The sequence below is a fragment of the Mya arenaria genome, chromosome 13 (genome assembly GCF_026914265.1).
Source record: "Mya arenaria isolate MELC-2E11 chromosome 13, ASM2691426v1".
NCBI lineage: Eukaryota > Metazoa > Mollusca > Bivalvia > Myida > Myidae > Mya > Mya arenaria.
The window spans coordinates 21494158-21519355 of NC_069134.1; the positions used below are offsets into that span (position 1 = coordinate 21494158).

General features: G+C 36.0%; 3 protein-coding genes across 6 annotated transcripts; 2 read left to right on the plus strand and 1 right to left on the minus strand.

The window, feature by feature from the left end:
• The first annotated feature begins 2 nt into the window (after positions 1-2).
• On the plus strand, positions 3-7025 carry LOC128214143 (uncharacterized). Its single transcript, XM_052920433.1, has 4 exons — positions 3-313; positions 1451-1759; positions 2849-3059; positions 3445-7025. The coding sequence occupies exons 1-4, from the start codon at positions 277-279 to the stop codon at positions 3533-3535; spliced, it is 648 nt and encodes a 215-aa protein (XP_052776393.1). The 5' UTR covers positions 3-276; the 3' UTR covers positions 3536-7025.
• Positions 6810-12203, minus strand: LOC128214142 (uncharacterized). 4 transcript variants are annotated; one of them, XM_052920429.1, is made up of 2 exons: positions 11990-12203; positions 6810-10058 (listed from the first exon to the last, which is right to left on the minus strand). In XM_052920429.1, exon 2 carries the CDS (start codon positions 9992-9994, stop codon positions 8804-8806), a length of 1191 nt encoding a protein of 396 aa, XP_052776389.1. In that variant the 5' UTR covers positions 9995-10058; positions 11990-12203; the 3' UTR covers positions 6810-8803. The 4 variants fall into 4 exon arrangements, with proteins under 4 accessions (XP_052776389.1, XP_052776392.1, XP_052776391.1 ...); XM_052920432.1 differs by lacking the exon at positions 11990-12203 and adding an exon at positions 10426-10511; XM_052920431.1 differs by lacking the exon at positions 11990-12203 and adding an exon at positions 10258-10395.
• Positions 12204-16604: 4401 nt separating this feature from the next.
• LOC128214954 (TATA box-binding protein-like 1) lies at positions 16605-24988 on the plus strand. The gene is made up of 6 exons (XM_052921677.1): positions 16605-16718; positions 20863-21108; positions 21668-21750; positions 22490-22654; positions 23690-23784; positions 24036-24988. Exons 2-6 carry the CDS (start codon positions 20884-20886, stop codon positions 24269-24271), a joined length of 804 nt encoding a protein of 267 aa, XP_052777637.1. The 5' UTR covers positions 16605-16718; positions 20863-20883; the 3' UTR covers positions 24272-24988.
• Positions 24989-25198: the final 210 nt, after the last annotated feature.

Consider the following 25198-nt stretch of genomic DNA (forward strand, 5'->3'; position numbering starts at 1 on the left):
TAAATATGTCATGAAATTTATGATTAATGATTTTAAAAGCAGTCAAGATTGAGTATAGATAAATATATATCAAGAGTCAGAAATAACCAGAGTGAGAGGAGAAAATGATAAAACAGACATTCTTAGGAATATTTTGTTCACATTGACATCAAATGTCGAAATAATGATTTATGTTCAGTATCTGACACAATTCCATGTAATGCTGTTGGTTTCTCTGTTCTTGACAACAGTAGATGGTTCACGAATTTAAAGATAAAATCATGTTCATGCCTCATAATGAGTCCGACAACCATTCTTCAAGTTTTTATAGCAGGTAAGGAATTTAAATAATGTTATGAAACTGGGTTTAAGGTTTGTAAGTGATAAGTGTGTCAAATGTTAACAGTATGAAAGTTACTTAATTAAAAATAGTGAATATTAAGTTCCTCACATGTGAAAAAATGGTCTTGAACGATTGTGTAAGTCTCAGCAGGCTTCAGTTCCTCAGAAAAGCGTCCAAGTGCAATCCAATTTTTTTTTTGTCAGGTTGGTGCATTATTGGGGTAACCCCTTCCTTGATATAAAAAAATAGGTCTTGAAACTATTGATCACTAGTAAAATAATTATACTCATTTTTTTTACACTCACCACATACATGTACTTAATTATCCATGTGGAACATATTAATTTGATTTAAGCATATTTATTTTACAACGATTGTGAAACAAGTTATTACAACATTATATTAATCACTCTTGTTGGCAAGATTGTACACAAGAGTGTGGTCGTGTGTTGTGGGGGAAACAGGAGAATCCGTAGAAAACCCGATTTTCCAGGTTGGTAATCACAAACGAAACTCACATGCGCCCAAGCCGAGAATCGAAACCAGGTCGCCTTGGTGAGAAGCAAGTGTGCTAATCACTGCGCTAACCGGACAACCAATGTGGAACATATTCATAATATCAAAGGTACTTAATCATATAAACAGGGCCAAGAACCAGATGTTAGATGGATTTCGGATTTTAAGGAACCAGATCCCAGAATTCAAGCACCCTGATGTAAGGGCACTAAAATAAACTGGGAAAATCCCTGCCCTTTATTCCGAATAATGAACATACCAATCTCCAGAAAGCTTTATGAATGCTTTCTATGACTTCCAATACTTTAAATGTAGGTAGGAATAGCTCACTGGTCCAACATTCTGGTCTCCCCACCCCACCCCACCCCACCCCCATTTTTCTGAGGTTTAATAGGTATGCCTGATTACACTTACCGAACATAGTAAACTGGATTCGGATTCCATAATTTACCAAGCAAACATACATGATTTTTGTAGATTACAGTAACAAAACTATATCATGTTCATTTAATTTTGCCTAAAATTAATAGAAATTTAAGTACTGACCTTAAATAAATTTAAAAAAAATAAGATATAATTAATCTTTCTATAACATTCCTCTTTTGCTTTCAGCGTTTTGTTTGGAACACAGCAGTGGAAAAGAAATTGATGTGGTATTACTGAGGTCATGTGGGAATACTGCAACTTTTGAATACAACATCTATGATGCCAAAACTTTAGAGATTTGTGAGTTTGGCTGTTGGAATTGCTCTGCAGAGTACAATGTAGTTGGAAACCAGCTAAGTATAGGTAGGCAAGAATTCCAGCACCTTGATGCATCAGGGGAGTTGAAATTGGATGGCCTTACCATTGGTTTTCACTACACCTTGCAGCTAGTATGTGGCGATATTGCATCAGACAAGGCCCTCTTTAACACTAGTGGTAAGAACATCATTCACACAATTTTATCAGTTATTATTTATGGGTTTCATTAGGCCGATTGTTCAGAACTTTGTTTAAAGTGTTGTTAACTTTGTTAATTTTAACAAAGTTCTGAGCAATTGTCCCATCAATTTCGACTCTTTTTCACATCTTATATAATGTCAAATTATTGCTTTCATTGTAAATGATAATTATTATAAATCAGAAAGAGAAGTCTGAAATAAGAGCAGAATCAGATGATAATATATTTGAAACCTTAAAGGGGCTAGACACCATATGTTACAATGGCAAGAAAAAAAGAAAACTTACTGTTGTATCGCATCACTTATGCACACATGCATATTTTGCAACTTTCGCACTTATTTCCAAATTAACTGTATACATATGATATTTATGTGCTAAAAATAGAAACATCAAGTGGAGTAGACTGTAGGAAGGAGGACTTGACACTACGACTAAAAAAAGGGAGATCAATTGTTTCTTGCATACATTCTTATAAATATATTCATAAACAGATATGATTTAAATTCGGAAACCATTATGTGTTATCTTTAAATAGGGAAACACAGTTGAGACAGCAACACGATTGTTGTGTTTATTATTTAATTATGTAAAGTGATGCCACTTACTGGATCGCATTGACAACTCTACTAAGGCCTGTGTTGAATATTGTATTTGCCGATTTTTTAACAAATTGGTTTTCTAGTCCCTTTTGTACTACTGTTGACAAATAAACTGATTGAAGCATAATAAAGATCAGCTGTAAGTTCCATTTGATGCATAAAATTGTACATCAAACTATGGATAGTGGCAGTTGGTCTGTCTTTCATATGTCAAGTTTGAGTTAAAGCCACGATCGTCAAATGCTTCAAAAGCTTGAAACGCTTTTGACATTGAATGTTGCAAACAGAAGTATAAGATTGCATAAATGTTGCCAATGTTGTGTGTGTATATTAACAATACATTTTTGAGAATTAACATTTCTCTCAACAATGATAGTCCTTATATCCCTCTTCTTTGGATGGCAGAAATATTATATAAAAAAATATGTTTATAATGGGGCCAAATTGTTTGTGCTGTAAATTCCAGTTGGGAATAACACCTGTGATGAGGGACAAGGCACCACACCGAGCCCAGTTGTTGAGTTCCATGAGAAGACATCTTTTTTTGGGACCCGGGACTCAGTGCTTGGCGCCGTGTTTGCATTGCTCGGGCTCGGCATTATCTTCATAACCTGCTTCTATGTGCTGAGGAAGTATCGGAGGCGGCAGAGGCTGGAAAGGATTCGCAATTACTTGGGGTATTTGTCTGACTTTATTCTTCAATGTTGTGTATTCAATGTATGTTCATTTATAATCAACACCAACTTTTTCTTGCTCTGATTTGTAAAGAGCTGTGACATGTGATGAAGTAAGCCCTTGTGATTTGTATAATATTTGAAGTATATTTACATAAATTGTAAACATTGTACAAAGCAAACATAATGGCAAAGAATTCCACTTTTAAAGTCTGTCCTTGACATTCATATCAAGGAATTAAAATGAGAAGGTACCGAAGCACTTAATATTGAAGCTTGGTACATGCATCTGAATCAGTAACCCATAATATATCAAAGATTTTAAATCAGTAGATGTTTTGCAACAAATAAATATACTGTATATAAATAAATTAATCTTTTTTTGCAGGTCAACCGTGATTGACCCATTTGACAACCTTCAGAGCCATTCCGAGCTGGATAGTGGCAGCGAAAGATTGATAGAGATTACAGATTCTTGATACCTGGGATAGAATATCAGGGGACATAACCTATACTAAAACTTTTGACACTGACAAGTGTTCTTTCCCTTGGAGCAGATGGAATGTAAGGGCACGCTTTATTCAAACTAATACTGTGACCAATGCCATATTAGGGTACATTACTCATGCTAAAGCTTGTGATAATTACAAGGGTCATTTCCCTTGTGCAAGGTGGATGGAACACCAGGGGGCATTATTCATTCTGGACCTATAAAGATTTTTAATTATTTCTCTCCCTTAGAGTGGTAAAGCAAAAAAAAAAGTTTTTTACATGAATCACTGTGAAGGGTTACGAGAATGAAAGAAGTTTTAGTGGAACTACATATGCCTGTATGTTTTTTAGGTACAGAAGGAAAAATTAAAATGCTAGGGAAACACTTCCATGTTTAAAAGTGTCTATGTTTAATTTGTCAGGGAAGTGGGGAACTTGTATGAAAGGTAATAAACAAAAAATTTGGCATTTGTTTTAAGCAAAAAATGTGAAGTCCTCAGTTTTAAAAAACAGGACCTATTATAGTTTTACCTGCGGCGTACAGGCTGGACTTGCCAGCAGCCTTTGACCAAACATCACCAAATTTAGTCAGATTGAGTATGGGCAGAATATCTTGGTTGTTAACGAGCTATGTTGTCTCAGCCACTGAAGAGTTATGACTCTTGAATCCGCAAAAAATGTTTTAACATTATCCATGCTCTTAATTTTGCTTAACCTACAACTACTTATCACCAAATTTGGTGTCCTAAAATTAGTTTCAGTTGTTTTGTTTTTTATTCTTTACTAAACAATTACTTTGATTACATGGATCTGACCAAAGAAAATACCTTTCAGAACAAGATATGTGAAATCATAAACTTGTATTACGATAATTACTGTGCCATTGGCGTATTTTTTTTCTTTAGGTACTTTTTCACTAGAGAGATTGCCATATATCCATTGTAGTGTGAGAGAAAGCTTATTTGTTTATTGGCTAAAATCTCGTTGCTAGATAAAATATAAGATGTTGAACTTAATGTTCAGCGTATATGTTACAGTATGATAGGTCACAAAATTGTTTATTCATAAATTCATGGGAAAGTGGCTGATTTTGTTTAGAAATATTCAAAGCATTTCTCAATTTTGTCTGTTCTCTATGAATATTTGCATTAATTCAGAATTGCACCATACACATGTTCTTTAATATTATTATCTTTAATTTTATTGTTTTTTTCAGCTTCATGCATTATACACATTTTTGAATGTTTATATATATAATTATATACTCACCTTAAGTCGTATGTTTTATCCAAACACCAAGCTCAACTTCCATTTATGATCATCTGTAATTTATGTATTATGTTGTTGTATTTAATAAAATTTGAATGGACATTTAACCATGTTGAAAAAGAAGAAAGATAAGGTTGTTCAGTGCTCAGTGGATGTTCTGCTTTTATCAATGCAAATTCCATCACCTTATCGGCCAGTTTTAGATTTTCTTGAAATTTTAGAATCTTGAACTTCATATTTCAGGACATTCCGATGTGAATAATTTAAAATAGTTTATGTGTGTATGATGTTAAAAAGTATTGTTGCATAATTGACAATGAGTTTAGTTTTAACTTCTGAATTATTACTTGAACTGTAAATTGCCTTGATGTTAATCAAAATAACAAAACAAAGCTGTCAGCTAAAATTGGAAAGTCATTTTTTTTTATTCTAAACAACTTACATGAATTAAAGTAAGGAGTTTTCTACATGTATGTAATATGCAAGTAAGAGAATTTGTTCGTAGCTGCTTCTCAATTTAATGTTCACTGTTTGTGAAACCATTGTAAAATAGTATGTGTTGTAAGCTATACAATAGCTTCTTTGCCTTATATAATGATTTTGCTGATTATTTGTGAGTAAGATTTTATATAAATCATTGTATATGTTCTTTAAAAAAAGAGCATGTCATCATACCAGCTCAATAAGACATTATACATGAATGGGAGTGCATGATTATCAGTTTTCTGAAGAAGATCACCTAATACAACAGCAATCTTATCAATACTTGTACATGTATATGTTTATTATGATCGCCTTTTGAATTTGATATTTTTGAGTAGTTTCACTATCTATTTCAAAACTTGTAGCTTTAAAGATTAGTTAGGTAATACATGTATGATTGTTGAAGGAAAATTTAAAACTTTAGTTTGTGAAGCTTATTTCATGTTTAAATGAAATTATTGATGTTACGATACCAAGTCTGTTAATCGGGGTGAGTTTAGTTTGGTCCCCTGTAGGTATGTGATAGTAATACTTACTAACAAACAGCAGTTGTAACTTAAACACTTCAGACAGAATCAATAAGGAATATCAAGTCCTGAAATATTTCACTGATAACCCTATTCCTGAAGTGTGGACTGGGTTCTTTGAACATTTTAATCCGTAAATTGTCGAGTTCATGCCACTTGTCATCTGTGATAGACAAGTGGATTATGTTTTAAATGTGTGCGAAAATTTGCAAATAATATACAGAACGATTGTCACTCTTTGCAATGAAGATTTTTTATATGTCAAATGTTGTTTCCTAATCACTTCATTGAAGGGCAAGAACCATTTTGAAGACATAGCTTGACTCTACGCACACTAAATTAATGTAGCGGGTGTACAATTAGGTGAATTCTGGATAACTGATGCCCTTATATTATTTTGGTATATTTTGAAAGAGAATAATAAGTAGAAAAAATATGTAAATGTATATTAAAATACTTATTGGAAACATGACTTTGAGGCCTTAGGAGATTGCAAAACAGGCCATTACACGTCATTTGCAAAAAAGAGAACGGGAATTCAAACTTCAATTACTTTATTTACAATGTTTTATCGGTTAATTATTTGACATATATGTTATCAGTATGCAGTTCCTTTTCAAAAGATACCAAAATAATACGGGGTCACAATTCATCGAGATTCAACACTAATACCAATGTTCAATGCATTTACAAGCTTAGTTGTACATCTGATGCCTGTAAGAGGTTTATATATATTTTTGCAGCCACTGCGTTTCACTGTTATTTTTTAATTTCCTTTTTTTACTAAGAAATCATTTACATATTTACAAAAGAAGCACATTTGTTCTTTGTCCATTTGTGATTTCCTGTTATATTGAAAGTTGAATGTTTTCATTTATTTGGACCAGGCTTTAAAATAATACGCTCAAGGCAAATGCAGCTTTTAATTATTGTGGTTTTCCTCGATTATGTCTATAATTTTTTATGAAAATGATTGTTTTAAAAAAAAATCATGGTTCTTTTGACATAATATATCCAGATTCTGTTTTTGGTTCTTATGACAGATACATCCTTATCCAGATTCTTAATACTCTGACTCTTACTCTTTTGTTTTGTCTGTTATATGAATGTTTTAAATTTAGTTGTACAGATTTGTTACCTTGTTGATGATTTAATATGTAAAACTGTTTGTAGGCATTAAAATGATCTGATATCTTGATATTGTTGTCTTGAAATACCCACTTTGTCACTCCTTATAATCAATCAAACCAACTCAAGGTAACAGTGGCTGGTCCAGGAATTCATTACAGGGGGTGGCACAACCATCAAACCCCCTCAAAACTTATTTCACTGAGTTATTGAAAAGGCTCTTACACTATTACATAATTGATGGATTTCATCCCCTCATTCAAGAATACTTTAATACATTTTATAAAGAGGACAGCCTTATGAAAAAACGTATGTATCGGCATTTTAATAGTTTGTCAGATGTTCATTTGCCAGACCAACTGAGGGAAGTGGGGTATGGGCCCTTGTGCCTTCTCTTTAGAGCCGCCACTGGGTAATATATCCTCACAATGATATATGGTGATCTAAGGGTGATGCTTTACATGATTGTACTTTCTGGTTTAAGGTAACCTATGTACAAATTGCTTGTCATTCTTTGGAGCCATTGGCGACAATGCAAAATTTGTATGCTTGGTGACCTCATATAATGCGGGTACTATTTGAAAGGGGATTGAATGCTGATTACTCATATGTAAAGCAAATAGGTTAAAACACATTCTTGATCAAGTTGGTGCAGTTTGTATTTTTGTTGTTGTTCAACTGAAATTAGACGTATAATTCGTGTATGTTTCAATCTGTCAAGGCACAAAATGCTTGTTTGTAATAAAATTTTCGGAATATTTTTAACATATTCTTTTATTTTTACATGGTACCCACAGTATATGGTTTTACAAGGCATCAACGGTTCGCGTCATTATGGGAAGGATATCTTAATGAGCCGCGAGGCTTGGTTTAGATACAGTCTAGATGAAAATGGTGCCACGTCAGAACCCCAAATTATCAAAAATATAAAAGTTTATTTTTTATCATACAAAAACAGACATGTTTAAGTACTACCACAAAGATATTGTAACTCCAAGTTTCAAGAACAGCTAATTATGCCAATCCGCAGCAGGGTTTTAAGTGAACTTTCTGTACAATCTAAAACATATGGAACAATTATGACGTTACTATATGATAAGCATGCAAACTAATTTATTCCAACATTCATACTGCATTCATTAACAGTAATGTGTCTAACAACAAAAATAAGTACAGACAGTGTTAAAAATGGTAAAATTACACTAAGAACTTGGGCTTATATTCACAAACGATTTAGGTCGGAGTGTTATACTGAAGACTCAAAATGTAAATTTTAATTTTGTTGTAAAATTATCTTACAAGAGCAATGATGGCCTTAAACGTTCTGTTTCTGTTACAAATAACTTGTTCTACGATCAGGCACATCAGATTTTTTTTAATTAATGATTAATTTTGAAACATTTAAGATTTCGCTTTTCAGAGCCCAAGTATCACACTCGACGTCACGACGTTAGTGAAAATGATCCCTACATAACGTTGTACATTATATTACTGTAGAAGATGGACATTGCTAACTACTGTTATAAGTTTCGTGCATATACGTGTCATTACACAGTTTGTGTACAATCAAATTAAAGGTAAACATTAAACATGAATTATTTTGTTCTTCTGTTGTCATGTGAACGACAGAATCAACATCGAGTCTGTATACGTGTTATTGTCCTTTTTGGCTAAAAAACGCGAAGCCAAGACGCATTGACCAACGTCTTGACCATCGCCGTTGGTAGGAGCCGGTCACCTGAATTACTGAGATGATTTTCACCTTATTAAAGAGTTGACGTTGACTTGCGTAAGATAATTGCGAGGCACAGCAACACAGCACATAACCATCCACATATACACAATATGTTACACACACTTATCCACCCAAGATTGACATTTCGTGTCCACGTCTTCAAGAGACGTTTCTAGTTCATGCAGCACGTCTGAAAACGTCTTCGGCTGATGTATCTTGAACGGATCTTCAATGAATTTAATCCGCGGTCGTTTTGGACGGTCGTTCCGCGATTTCCGCCCTTTGGATCCTCTTGACAAGGAACTGTGTTCGAGCCGTGGTGTAAGTGGGCTTCCCGCTGGGGGACTTTTTGTATGTCTACGTATAAAGTCCTGAACGGGGACGTTCACGAAAATATCCCGTAGCTCGTTGACGTCATCTGATAATGTTACCGACGAAGTTGACATCGCCGGGATTTCTTCTTCACTAGAACCAATGGGGGATTGCGGGGGCTTTTTGTTTGGATGGAGAATTTTATCAATCCTTTCTAACATCATAAATGTCTTTTCACGCTCTATATTTTCAATATCAAACATTTCCGGCGTATACGTCTTTTGGTATTTTTCGAGTTCCGGTAATGGATCAAGGGGTCTTATTACGCGAATGGTACCGTTCCTTGACCGGAAATTAGTCACAGTCCTCTGATGACGGACTCTTTCATTGGCCGCAACGCGACTCATAGGCATAGATTTCTTGGGCGTTGGTTTAGTTACCAACTTCCTACTGTCCCTGTACTTAAACGGAAGCTCCCGGGGTTTCAAATCGTCCGGGGTGAGTTTAGTTTGGTCCTCAAGCGGGCTGTGACTGGTTCCCCAAGGATTGTAGTTCCGGTCTTCCTCATCCGGTATGGGAGCCAGTGGTGACTGGTACTGATCGGAGCTCCGGTGTTGGACGATCCTTGAAATGTGGGAGGGGAGACTCATTGAAGTTCCGGTGTATCCCGTGAATCCAGTGACGGTGCTTTCCATACCTGACATCACTGAAATACTCTGACGTGGCGTCGACGTCATGTTAAACGTCGAACGCGAATGCCGCGTCCCGGGCTCGCTTAAAACGGAAGTGGTGATCTTCGGTAAGACGGACAACTTCCGGGGAACCGGCGGAAATTTTGGAGTATTTGATTTCCATTGTGCTTCCGCTATGTGGTCAAGCTTCTTGTAGTACTCTGCGCCACGTTTGACGTCAGACAAACGCTTGGACCTCGCCCCCTCGGACTGGAAGAATGGAGGTGACTCGTGGCCGCCTGGAGGACTTTCAGCCAGCATGTTTTATTCCGAAGTCGGTATTTACATATTTACGTGTGTAGCTGCAGCATACCCGTTATACTTTCTGAAAAATAAAACAAACCAAAAACAATGAATATTGAAACACTTTTTAATAACTAAACAAATCCAAAGTGTATCTTTATTTCAATTGAGTGTACGTTTAACTGCCTTCTTGTTACTTGTAGTGTATATTTAAGTTCTCAAGTACAAATAACTAAGCATGTGCACCTTGCTATTTATTGCCATATGAGGAGCATTAATACCTAAGTAAAACTCTCATTTGTAGTCTGATTTTAATTCAATTCGACTATGTTTTCATAAAACTCAAACAGCCTGGTTATAAGAAAAGGTATATTTTTCTTTAAATAACCTTAGAAAAATATTGTTTTATAATATTTAAGAAAGATTATTTGTCTAAATATGATCCGTACCATGTAGATCATTTGTTGTGGTGCTTACAAATCGGATATTGTTATCAGATGTTCACACCTTTTGTACTTAAAACAAAGAATGTGTGTTCTTAAAATTGGCACAATCGCTATTTTAATATGTACCCAAAGGATGCATTTAAGCATATCAGATGAATATCTTACTATAGGTCACAAACTGCATATATTGAATCAGCAAATGTTATAAACCAACACCCTTAAGGTCTTTATAAACAGAATAATACCATTTAATCACTCATCATGGCCATGTCCTGAAATACTGAACAGTTTGAAGACATATGTACAATAAAGGATGCATATATATTCAGGGGCGTAGCTAGCCCTCTATGCATGTGGATTCATAATTGTAGTAGGGGGCATGCCCCCCACCAACCCCGGAAACTTTTGAAAACAATGATGAAAATTGGTGCATTCTGGGCGTTTTGTGGTGCTTTATTAAGTACTGGAAAATGGACAGTTTTAGAATCATACGTATATGAACAAATAAAACCTTAACTTGGCAGATGGCTGATTTATTTTTTGTCATAATCATGTGGGTTCAGATGCGTACAGGCAGCTACGCGCCTGAATTATTGCATGCACTTAAGTTTTAGTCTACCTCTAATTTGGATCTGCCTCTGCCTGGAAGGGCAGATCAAACAAAAACAACAACTTCTGGTTCTACTATTACTATTAAGACAACTAGTATAACTACCGCTAGACCATGAAAGGATGTAAATTTACATTTAAAAAATAAAATATAACAAACTCGTTAATTTACAATATAAATATTTTACGAGATTTTCTTCAAAACGTTTTAAATTATATTTATTGAGAGCATTTGAATTTAATGTCAGTTTTAGTTTTTTCATGGTTGACAATTTAATCAAACTGTTGAACATAGGTGAATATCTAATCATATTGATTTAATTCAATTTTTTATCTGAATCCAAACATAATGGCAGGGATTTTATCGTTTTATGGGTATTTAGAGGCTACTGTGCGATGAAAAGGCATTCTACTTCTAGTCTGAAATACTTCAAGATGCTTAAGAGTTTAAATTGAACATTCACCGCATTCAATTATACACCGTAAATAATTCAAAAATTATAACATGTGCATGTATATTCATTTAAAATGAAGTGCGTAGACTGTTAAGGGAATTTCTGCATTTTCATATTACCATAACGTGATGAAAACGAATTTATATATATATAAACAACAACAACATTATATAAATATTTTGTCATTGTGCATGCGCGCGTCTGAGCATATCTTTGTATAAATTTATTGTTTGATATATCCAAAATACTGGTAATGCAAGCAGATCCTGTTATCTGTTTTTCATTTTATTTAAGTTTTTCGGAATTAAAATCCAAACAAATGCTCACAACTTAAATGTTATGATGATTGTCGATGTTGTTGTTGTTGTTGTTGTTTTCAATTAAACTTACAAATGTATTTTCCATTTTTCCATTTATCACAGAAACAGCGTTTGATTTCAATCGACTGAAATGAAATGAAACAGCGCTTTCCATTTTGGATAAACAATGCAATGTATCCTCACCTTATAGTAATCACATACCAATCTGCAAAGCCTTTACCATATGTCGGAACTAAATTCCAAGTTAAAGCTTTTCCAAACAAACTGAGCCTTTAGTGTTAGCGACAGCACAGGCCTTTAAACGACGTATTAAGCAAATGGTTCAATAATGGCCCAACTTTAAACTTCGATGTTATCAACTGTGAAATAATGGTATCAATATGTTGATGTTTCATTTAAATACTCTGCCACTTATTGACTGAAGTTTGTTGACTTATTGGAACAACTCTGGTCAATCTTTACAAAGATCTCTGAGAGACATATGATATATTTATTGATAGGTTGCGTAATGGACAGACATAATTAACAGCGATCAAGTGGTTTGTAAGACCTTGTGGTATTAAAAAAATTGGAAAACAGTACACACACAGTTTGTCACCCGAACAGTTCTGAACCTAGAGACTATTATTTCAGTTTTGCACTTTGGCCGCTTTTTTACCAGGTTTTCAGTTGGTTATTAAATTGGGGATGTCGTTGAGCAAGCGGGTGGTTGTTCTACGGAAAGGCGCTTGTTTGATGCAGTGACCAACAGCTACAAATGGCTTACTTTAATAGTTATCAGTGGCCTCTGCTCTGTAAATCTAAAAACACACAAGTGTTTTCGTGTTACCCAGTGAAAACTACTGCTTTTTATTTTCAGAATCAGGGTCGACTGTACTCAACAAAAGCCACACGAAACTATTAAAGCAAGCCAGAGGCAGCGGTTGGGCTCTGTGTGTATCACAAGTCCATGTTTATGTTGGTTGTCCGGGCGTCCGGGCATCAAACTGGTCGTTTCTGCTTGATAACTTTAGCTAGAAATTACTTGTAGCTCAAGGTAGCTGTTACTAAAATAGAAAAAAAATCCGTTTAATTATTTTAGTTAGAGTTGACTTGTGGAATTTGGCATGTAGCAAACTTATTTGAAGACGTACATGGAGACTACATTTAAGGGTATGAGTGATCTACGTCAATGTCGCTGAACATGACTAAAATCGTCGCGAGTGCTGTACCTCCCGTCAACCCTTCCATCATCATTGTGACCGCTCCCGTCGTCCGTGTTGCACCTCCTGCCATCACCATTGTGACCGCTCCAGCCCATAAGTGTTGCAACTCACACATTCCCTTCCGTCATCATTTTTACTGCTCCCGTTGTCACTGTTGCAACTCCCGTCACTGTCACCACTTTCTTCACCATCGTGACAGTGGCCGTCGTCTGTGTTGCGTCTCCTGTCACTGTTACCCATTCCTTCTCCACTGTGACCGCACCCGCCGTCAGTGTTGCCTCTCCTGTCACTGTTACCCACCCATTTCTTCACCACTATGAGCGCGCCAGTCGTCAGTGTTGCCTCTCCTGTCACTGTTACCCATTCCTTCACCACTGTGACCTCGCCCGCCTTCAGTGTTGCCTCTCCTGTCACCGTTACCCATTCCTTCACCACTGTGACCGCGCCCGTCATCAGTGTTGCCTCTCCTGTCACTGTTACCCACTCCTTTACCACTGCGACCGCGCCCGCCGTCAGTGTTGCCTCTCCTGTCACTGTTACCCACCCATTCCTTCACCACTATGAGCGCGCCCGTCGTCTGTGTTGCCTCTCCTGTCACTGTTACCCATTCCTTCACCACTGTGACCGCGCCCAACGTCAATGATGCCTCTCCTGTCACTGTTATCCATTCCTTCGCCATTGTGACCGCGCCCGTCGTCAGTGTTGCCTCTTCTGTCACTGTTACCCATTCATTCACCACTGTGACCGCGCCCGCCGTCAGTGTTGCCTCTCCTGTCACTGTTACCCACCCATTCCTTCACCACTATGAGCGCGCCCGTCGTCAGTGTTGCCCCTCCTGTCACTGTTACCCATTCCTTCACCACTGTGACCGCGCCCGTCGTCTGTGTTGCCTCTCCAGTCACTGTTAACCATTCCTTCGCCACTGTGACCGCGCCCGTCGTCAGTGTTGCATCTCCCGTCACTGTTATCCATTCCTTTACCACTGTGACCGCGCCCGCCGTCAGTGTTGCCTATCCATTCACTGTTACCCATTTCTTCACCACTATGAGCGCGCCCGTCGTCAGTGTTGCCTCTTCCGTCACTGTTACCCATTCCTTCACCACTGAGACCGCGCCCGCCGTCAGTGTTGCCTTTTCTGTCACCGTTACCCATTCCTTCACCACTGTGACCGCGCCCGTCGTCAGTGTTGCATCTCCTGTCACTGTTATCCATTCCTTTACCACTGCGACCGCGCCCGCCGTCAGTGTTGCCTCTCCTGTCACTATTACCCATTCCTTTACCACTGTGACCGCGCCCGCCGTCAGTGTTGCCTCTCCTGTCACTGTTACCCACTCCTTTACCACTGTGACCGCGCCCGCCGTCAGTGTTGCCTCTCATGTCACTGTTACCCACTCCTTTACCACTGTGACCGCGCCCGCCGTCAGTGTTGCCTCTCCCGTCACTGTTACTCATTCCTTTACCACTGTGACCGCGCCCGTCGTCTGCGTTGCCACTCCCGTCACTGTTACCACTGTTTCTTCACGACTGAGACCACTCCCGTCGTCAGTGTTGCAGGGGCGCATTTTCAACGACATAATTTCTGAAATTAAGTTGCATTTGCAATTTCTGAAAAACCTTTCTACAGTTAAACGAAATTTCATATTTCTTTTTAGGCATATAATAAGCAGAAAGGGTGTTACAAGTCTCGCTTTTTTTTTCTTCGTAGATGTATATAACAGGATGACGTATATATACTTAAGAAATGTGGCGTTATTTTTTCTTCGGCAATTTCAGGGAGGGGGGAGGAAGAGTCGGGAAACCTTATTTTACGCCTCATTGGAAGATGAACCTGTGGATTACATTTTGTGTTCAAGGCCTAGATCACTTTTAGAAAAATAACTTAAGAAAGGAAGAATATATGTATAATGTATAACCATGAAAATAATTGTTAAGCCATCTCATGTGGAGACGTGAGATGGAATTAAGGTCGCTGGTATTAATTTTTCATGAAATGGTTTCAGCTCAATAACATAGGGTTTAGCAAATTCTTGTGGAGATGAAAGTTAGAGTGACATTCTTATTCAAAATCAATACATACACATTAACAGACATCAATTTTGATTGATAAACCTTTAACTGCTTACTTAATAATGCATTTATGGAAAATATTAATTACTGATAACAAGATTGTAACTTCGTATTCAATAGCAGAAAGCGCAAAAATATTAAATGATTGGTGAATGCTAAACGATTTACTTTGGTCTACTATAATAGTCTCATAAGGTTGAAATACCGTGTTTTATGCTCATTTCGTTCAAATTAAACTTGTTATCCTTCATAAGAACCATTGTTTTCGACATTTATTTATCCCATCTGGAATACTATATAATCTGTATTAAAACAATATTATTAATTGTGGTAAATCTTACTTGGGAGTAATAGTGCATCTTTAAGGTCGTGGGTGACTATTGTTAAAAGTAGAATACGGTTTTCCGACAAAGAACTAGAATTAGGAATGCTATATAGTGACGAAATTTTGCATAAAGCAAACTATTGTAAAGATGTGTGTTGGGACTGCATTTGAATTCTTGTAGACGTGGTCAATGTCGATTTTGATACAAATAGAAGAACGGGTCCCGTTGCATCAGTTCCGTTAAGAATAATGTATAGTGATGGAATTCGGTGAACATCGAGCTCCTGTTAAGATGTTTCTTGGTATTGTATGTATGCTTGGTAGGGTCAATGTCAAGTTAAGGTGCCTGAAGTAATGAACCTGGCCAAGCCCAGAAGTAAAAAAGAACATGTTTATACGCATAAGCCCAAACAACACTGAACTAGAGACACAAACGTATTGAAAATGACATATGGAATCATATCTACAACAAAAAGGAATAAGAAACTGTTTTAACTTACTTTGAACACTAGAATTTAGCATATATAAGTTTCCAAGAGTGTTATTTGAAATAATTTCCGGGGTAGCCCAGAGAACATACCCAGCTACAGAAAGACTAGAACAATTCGAATGACAATGCATGAAAACATCGAGATAATTTGTTCTTGGGCATAGAAACATTTCTGCTCGAATGGGCATTGCTAGAAAGCACGTACCCGTCAAAATACTTAACTTGAAAGTGGCATTTGAAAATGGCAAGCACATATATGCCAACTGCAAAAGAAGAAAAGCATGCTCAACGACATTTTCTTCTTATTGTATAGAAGCGTTTTGATACTACCAGATTTTTCCATTAAACGCTTTGTTTATAAGCCATATAATTGTAACAAAGTATGCTGTATTAATTAGAACACGTGTATACCTTTTTCCATAAAATTTTGATAAGAATCTACATTAAAAATAACAAACCATTGATAACGGAAAGCGAACATCTGAAACTCCATTTAACGTTTCAATAGTTCCTCATTGGAAACAAGCGCACGATACAGCCTATACAGTATATATATATATATGCGTGTGTGAAGTATAGTTTAAATTTACTTTATAGGCTAGAAAAAAAACTATTTTGTTTCTGCCCCCTGTGAATGTAACCTCTTCCCCTGACCTTGTCTGCGCAATGTAGCGCACGTGAATAGTCTAGTGTTATGTAACCGTTATAGGTGGCGCATCGAAACAAACAATGGCTGGCGACTGGATCTTTGTTAAATTCTACAAGAACAGAATTCCAACTGCATAAGAAAGACGTATTAAAGGATATTATTTGTGATTGAAATAGGTACATACCAAATAGATTTGTTGTCTGTTACTGTCATTTTGAAACAAGGGTGTTGTTTTGCCATTTAAATTTGAAATGAAATGTGTTTTCGCGGCATGAATTTCCAAATTTGTATCTTCAGTACAAGTGTATCGTACACCAGGAATAAACAACCACAAGGGAATGTCCCAATCTTGACCATGTTTTAAAGTAGTGCTTACCCACAATTAATTCGTAGGTTTTATAACTGTGTGGTAACTGTGTGGACTTTATTTTACCCTAAATAGGTTTTCATGCAATAGGGACCATTTTGGAATATTTACCTGGGTCTTGAGTTGTTCTTACAGAGGCAAGATACACTTGTCTTGGTCAGGATATTTGACTGTTGTCTGAATGTGTCTTCACCTTCAGGTTCAGAAAACATCTGCCCTTCATTTCAGTCTGGGAACCCCACAACTCACCCGTCACATGACGGGCCAGTCAAAACATCCTGTTTACTATCTGGTGGTACCACATCAGGTTTTCAGCAAGGTTTTTTTATGGCTTTTCAAGTCTGATGTGCCTTATGCTGGTGGGCTTATTACAGATATGCATTAATTGCACCGACATACGCTAGTCAAATGATTGTACATGGACAGATATTTTACATTTTTTTTATATGGCAAATCATCTCCTAAAAATTGTTTTGTCACCATTTTGGGTTTGTCTCTGATTTAGATTCTGTGTTCAAGCATATAACTTCTATATAAGAACATAAAAACAATGCAAATTGCAATTATATGTTGATTGATATTAGGTATGTGCATGAAAAGTCAATATCCAATAAAACTAGTTTTTTTTTGTTCATTCCTAAAACATAAATATGTTAAAACAATGGTTTATACATAAAGGGCAATTGCAGCTCACAATTATTATAAAGTGTACCAATATACTTTTTTATTGATGTTTTTTATGTTTTTTCGTACCATTTTTATACGTTTAAATAACCTTTACTTTAATATAACTAAATTAATTACCTACCGTATTTTCTCGACTATAAGTCGGTGAAATTTGGTCCTGATTTTGAACCTTAAAGGAGGGGATCATATAGGCGAGTCTATAAGAATTTCATAAAGAATAGAGTCATTATCAGGAATATTCAACATAAAATATTCAACTGGCTGATTTATTGTCTGTGGATGACACCCCAATAAAAGTGACACGATCACACCCATCGGATTAAGAACAACCATAGATCTGCTTTGTTTCGCTACGATGAACACTCAATATAACACATGTTATCGGTCCAAACACGTTGTTTTTCACAGGAGACATATTTTGTTACCTTTAAAATAAAAATATTTTGACAATTTTTTTTTTTTAAAAGCATTGTTATATTTTCTATGTCGTATAAAAACCTTACTTTTTCCTTACTATAAGGCTTTGCATATATCATGCACATGCATGTAACTAGCAGATTTCAATACATATTTCATTAATCGTTACATTAATTTATCCGCAATCATCAATGGTTATTTATTACCCAAAATTTAAGTCCCATCAACTGCAATCCAAACAAACACTTGCATAAATATAACTCATGAACACATGTAATGGAATTTGTTGGTTTGTCGGCTGCAGATCAAACAGTACAATTTGTGATGTCACAGCACGAGCTGTGTAAAGATCAAAGATGCTCTGCAATGGTTTGTATTTAAATAGGTCAATCAAATACCGTATGAACCCACTTAAATCCCAAAATTGCTTCTAGGCTGGTTCAAACATACAATACCATCGAAAAATAAAAATCAATAATCCCAAGCAGTTGAACAAATTTAGTTGATATTTGACTGTTAAGCTTGAACATTATCACATACTTGGCGAATTTCAAGTGCTGGATTTTCTTTAAAAATCTACCCCGTCTTATAAACGAGTCGATACATAAACACCAGATTTCATGGGCAAAGTAGGGGGGTCGTCTTATAAGCTGATCGCCTTATAGTCGGGAAAATACGTATACAAATATTGAAACCTGTTTTTCAAGAACACAGAAAGGGTACTGGTAACTTCGAGCTGTTTTTTACAGAAGTTTGATATGTGAAATTGTTGTCTGTGTCAGAAGAAGCTTTGTTTAATGCTTGTTTTGTGCAAAATACTTCTGACAATATGACATGCCTAATGTAAAATATCAAGGCAGAAACCCTGTATATGATTATCAATTTGACATATCTAGGAATTTATTTACTGTTTTGTAAAATAAGTATCACACAGTTTCAACTCTTAAAGACAATATTGTGTTTAAAATGCAAACAAAACTGGTTTAATTAGATAGAAGTGAAATTAGAAAAGTCTTAGGTAAATTTACAATTGTATTTTGGAGAAGTCAGAGAGTAATGATGATGACCTTGATACCTATAATTGGTCAGTTGGAAACAGTGTTCGCCCTTACATGTTTGAGGCCAAGGGTGACAATACATTGTCATATTGTTTAGATCCTTTTATCACAGGCCATATTTCATATAAAAATCAGTTACAGTGGTCTTTCAGAGTCTTCTTTCTTAAATAACAGAACAAAATCTCAATTTATGCCCCCCAAATTACTATTGGTCAAAGGTTTGATGTTAAAATTATAAATCTGTACTTTCTTAAAAGTTTATTTACAGACGCCAAACAAAAGATGGGAAATAAGTTGAAATGCTTGCCTTTTTTCAAGAGATATCATAACAATTCTTAATCTTAATAATTACCTCAGACAGATGCCGCTTTTGTAGCTCCAATCTATCTTTCCTGGCCTGCTGAAACAGCAAATTTCCAGATTTATTTTTAATCACTGTCTGAAACAAATCTTTATTTAGAGTGAGGCGATAGGTAGGTATGTTTTTGACAGAGTTCAACATCGGGTTCCCCTCTTAAACTCCAAGCATCAGTGTTAGAATCTCACCTTGGTTAAGGTTATGCATGTCAGCACCTTTTATCATAATCTCATCAAATACATCATGTATTGCATGAAATTGAATCTTTTCATATGTGTTCCCAACTATCCAACCAACAAATGTACTTTATTAATGAAGTTCTGATAATACTATTTTGAATATAATGCAAATAATGGCCCTGATTGTTCAATATAATAATTCCGGTCAAGGTTTTGCATGTAGGTCAATAACTCAGCAACTTCTTTATGTATTGCATTGAACTTTATACAAGAGTTTTCACCCAGCCATCATACTATTGAACATAATGCAAGATAAGGCCGTTTATTATTCAACTTAAATTAGTTATGGTTTTGTAAGTTATTATATTTTACAGTGATCATGGCGAAACTTTGCAACTCTAAAAGTGAAAGCGGCAGAATAGTTGAGTGGCTTTCTCTGTAACAGCTCTCATAATAACAAAACCGGCATAACATACATGTGTAACAAAAGTGCAAGTAAAAAGGCCCATTTCTACTAGAGCCAAATAAGGCTTATCAGCGCCATTTAGTACATGTGACATCATCAGTAAATGTACAGGGTTTATTGGGAAATAGCTTTTAAAGTGGAAATATGTTTTGTGTTTTTTCCATGCTTTTGTGCTAGTGATTGATAAAAATGAGTGCAATCAATATATATATATATATATATATATATATATATATATATATATATATATATATATATATATATATATATATATATATACACACATAATGGACCAGTCAATTGAAACCATGGCCTCCCAGGTCCGGAGGTATACCGAGGATAGCCGTGGAAATGGGCCGTGTTTTTACCTTTCAGGTGGCCCCGCAGTGCCGGGTGAATGTGGTGGTTTTGTCCTCGCACAAATTATAGCGGGGAATGGACCTTAATTAGGCTGCCTGGGGTGTGGGGGCATTTGGCGGGGATTAGACCATCGGTTTGTTCCCGCAAGGCGGGGATTTTACCAGGGGTTGGCTGGACCGAAAGTCAAAGTCCTCGCTATTCCCCGGACCTGGGGGGGGGGCGTGGTTACAATTGACTGGTGCATAAAATGACAATTACAAGTTGTTTCAATCCTACAGAATTTCATCATTCAGGCTAGTTAAGTAAGTTCAGTTTATAACTATGAACCTTAATGACACACGCCTAGCTTATGATTATTATAAAAAGAAAGCCCGTATAACTAAAACAGGTTTATACCTCTTGCAAATGATATTTAATCTTTTCTTCAGTTCATCAGTTAAATCTAAATAATGGCGGAAGGAGTTATACTGCAATCTGCACACCATCATCAGCCAGTAGCCTCACAGATGATGCCACTGCAGGAACCAGCAGTTGCGGAGGCCCCAGTTGAGGTGGAGGTTAACCTGGACATCAGCATCAGTAACGTTGTGTGCAGCTTTGGAACCAAGTGCCACCTTAACCTGAAGAAGATCGCGATGGAAGGGTCCAATGTAGAATACCACAGGCAGCATGGTGTAAGCCTAATTTTATTTTATTTTTTAACTTTTGTGCTTCCCTGATTTGGTTCCAAGGTCTGTCTCTCAGCTCAGCTCAGCTCGCAGGAAGGGAGCCGGTGCCCAAAGTTTGTCTGTAAAAGGAAATTTCAAATTAATGCTGTAAAGCATTGATTTCTTATTCTGAACATAATTAAGAGAACTGTTGTGTCATAAAGACAATGACATAAACATGAGTAATAATTGGATTCTAGTGATAGCACATTGCAGGCTAGTTGTTGTATGATTATGATTAAGAGGACACAAAGTAGGGGGAAAAAATAATATGTATATAGATATATGCATGTCAATTAGATGACAAAGAGCCCCCCCCCCCCAAAAAAAAAAAAGCCCTGTACTGTATTATACAAGTGGATATTGACCTCTTAAGTCAATTTAATGTTCAAATTAATGGAGGCTCAGTTTACCTAGTAAATATATTCAGTTTTGATCTTTAAGAATGTCATTCAGTGTTTATCATTCATTGTTGTTGTTTCTGGAATTGTTTACTCAAAATAATAACACTGTGGACGTTTTGTAGATGCTGAACATGAGAATCCGTCGTCCCAGGACAACAGCGAGCGTGTGGTCCTCAGGGAAAATTACCTGTACAGGAGCCATGAGGTATGCTGATTAAAGTTCTTTATGATAAACCCAAACTACTATATTATTACTATAAATGGCTTTTTTTGTTGGGTCTGTTTTTCAAAGAAAAGTTAAGGTTTTGTCATACCATCAGTTCAAAAACTGTAACCTTTGCTACAACTAAAAATAAGTCAAGATATTCAAACGAAACTTGGTACACGAGTTCACGGAGACAAATCGCACATGTACAGTAAAGCGGATAACAGTGACTTTAACAATTGTTGAGTTATGACCCATTTTTCAACTTAAAAACAACAGACAAGCATAGACACTCGCTCTGCCATGCTCTTGGTTCAGACTTGGGATAAATTATTTAAAAGCTAAAATTATGTCACAAGTGTTTTCAAAGGTCAAGTATAGAGTTTCCATTGATCAATGTTTCAATTGAATCTCGTTTCATTGAATCTCAAAGGATAATTGTGTACAAAATAGTGTATCCATTAATTATGTGAAGACTACACTAACTGAAAAGTTATTGTTGTACACCAGTTCGTACAAATAGTAGCTTAATTGACTGTTTGTTTTGAATTCACCAAACTTGAAAAGAGGGTTTCCTCCATTTACTCCATATATCGGGCAAATTCCCCCCAAAACACAAGACAACACTTGCATTACATCATGCCAACAAGAGTGATTAATATATTGTCGTGTTAATTTGCTTTATAATTGTAAAATATCAGTTTAAAATTTCACATATTGATTATTTACTACTTCACAGTGAAGAAGATGCAAAGATAGCAGCACGCAGGTTTGCCCGAAAGATACAGAAGATGGGCTACAAAGTCAAGTTTACCAACTTCCGTGTAGTGAATGTGCTGGGCACATGTTCACTTCCATTCTGTCTCAACATTGACAAGTTCTCCAGGGAACACAAGGAAGCCAGGTATTGTTTTAGTGTTGGTATTTCAGGTGGTGAAAGTGAAATATTCAAAAATGCATTAAATATGAGATCTTCAGTACTTTATACTGTTAACACTCCATTAGCAGGAAAATTGACTGACATAATCTCAATTTCATGAATATTGATAATGTTGTGGAGAAAACTCTGCTTCCACTGAAATCGCATAATACAAGTTATTACTCTTTAACTTAATTTTTTGATGTGTTTTATTGCACTCAAATATCCTTATATCACATATGGGTTTGTATTACACCAAATTCAGAAATTATTTAGTGGCTCTTTGCTTGAGAACCAGTTAAACGTTTAATTAAAATGTCTTTCGGGCTTGCTCAATTTCTGAATTTTATATGGCAGGGCTTGTTCAAAAATTTGATGCAATAGTATAAGAGTTCGGGCTTGTTCAACCAAAAGTCTAATTTCAATGACTGTTATCCATGACATAATACAGGGGGTTTATTACTAAATACAGAGAAGAACACACTAATATTTAAATAATATATAATTGTATTAGCAAAGAGTCCTAAGGGGTCCCTGTACGGCACAAATGAAACTGTCTCATTAATTATTCATGCTTTCAAGATTATTCTTGTGAAATATCCCAGGGTGCTCAATGAAGCCGAACATGAAAGTGTACATGGGGTTTCCAACGGTATTAATATAGAACCCATTCTTCTTACTGTTCATGCATTAATAACTTCTCATACATTCTCAAATTGATGCTGTTCATGAAGATGTGTTTCTAGATATAATTTTGACATGGAAATAATTTATAGCCCAGAGGCCCCTTTGTTTGTGGTTTAATTCTTGTTTTAGCAAGTTCTTACTTATTTATTTTTGAGCCATTAAGCTTTCAATGATGATTCCTAATGTCATATGTTTGGTATTCACCCTATTCCAAGTATTTGAGATTGCATTGAGATAGTTAAGTTGAAATATAAATCGATCACAATCATGTATCCTTAAGGGCATGTTTGATTGAAGATAAAGAAATAAAGACACAGCTTTCTTGGTTTTCAGTTATGAACCGGAGCTTCACCCTGGGGTAACATACAAAATAAAGGATCCCAAGGCCACATTGAAGATATTTTCTACTGGTAGTATTACTGTCACAGGTATGTCAAGTAATAAGCTGATATTGTTACATCTCCCATGTTTTGTTGTCAGATTCTATCTGAAAAATGTTGGGTTTCGAATTTTTAAGGCAAGTCTTTCCCAAAAGGAGTATCATTCAGTAGCTCCTCACCTTGTATGTTTTACCCATTATAGCAGCTAATCTGATAAAGGAATTAAGCTAGTCCTAATTTTTCACCTTCTTTGGTAGAGGGCAAAATATATATATATAGTGAAATGAACTATTTTTCAGCTCCTAGAGTGTCGAACGTCCAGTCAGCTATAGAGTACATTTATCCGCTAGTGGTAGACTTTAACGCTGGGCCAAGACCTGAGAAACTTATAAACCCTGAACAACTTCTGAACAAGCACAAGAGACTGGCAAACCGTGTTCATGTGTCACAAGATGAAATAGACCAATATGAAGATTCAGAGTTTGACTCAGAGTTGGAAGAAAGTGACTTTGATAGTGAGGAGAGCCAAGACTGAAGGAATCTGGGATACCGGTACAACAATGTGATTCTGTGTTTAAAATAGTTAGACTGAAATAAAGAGGATTGAAATTCTTTACTTAAGTTCATAACATAAATACTGAAGTGAAATTAAAGAGAGTATAGTTCATGACTGCTGTACAGAATTCAGACTGCTATAAAGTGAAGAATGGATGTGATGTTCTGGAATGCAATTCAAAGAATGTGCTTTGAAACCTTGTATTAACTTATCACAGTATAACTTACATATATTTGAAGTTGTAAACCACCAAGGCATTTCAAGTTTTATCTAGTTAGTATTTTTTATATGAGATCTGTGTTTTTTAGGCATTATTTTGTAAAACAAGCATGCCCCTTATGTTCCTGTAAAATTGTTTTTCAATAAGAATATCACAATGTATGAGGATATTGTTAATGGTACATTGTATTTTATATAGATTTTGCTGTCTACTCAGATGTACATGTGCTTGCATTATTGTGTCATGGATTGTTTAAAAGCAATTCAGTTGAAAATTGAAATCCCAATTTAATAATTTCTGTGAAGATTTACTACGTATGTGTTTGTTGTTGTCTGTTATATTTGATATTTTACGGAGATTACAATGTCATAACTATATGCAAGATGAGGAAATGTATTGGTGCAAGTCGGCTAAGAAGCCCAAGAAGAAATAAATGTTACCTTGGAATGACTTGTTCAATAAAAGAAACAAAGAAAGTCCAGACTTCTTGGTTTACTTTCACCAAAGATAAGTTTACCAAACTAAAACATTCTTTGATGGTTATGTCCCCACCCATGCTTTGCAGGGGGAGACATTGTTTTTAGTATGAATTTTATCATGTCACATGTAAATGTCCGCTCAATATCTCCTAAACCCCTGAAGGTTTTTCATGATACTGGTGTGTATGTTCACCACATCCACACTAA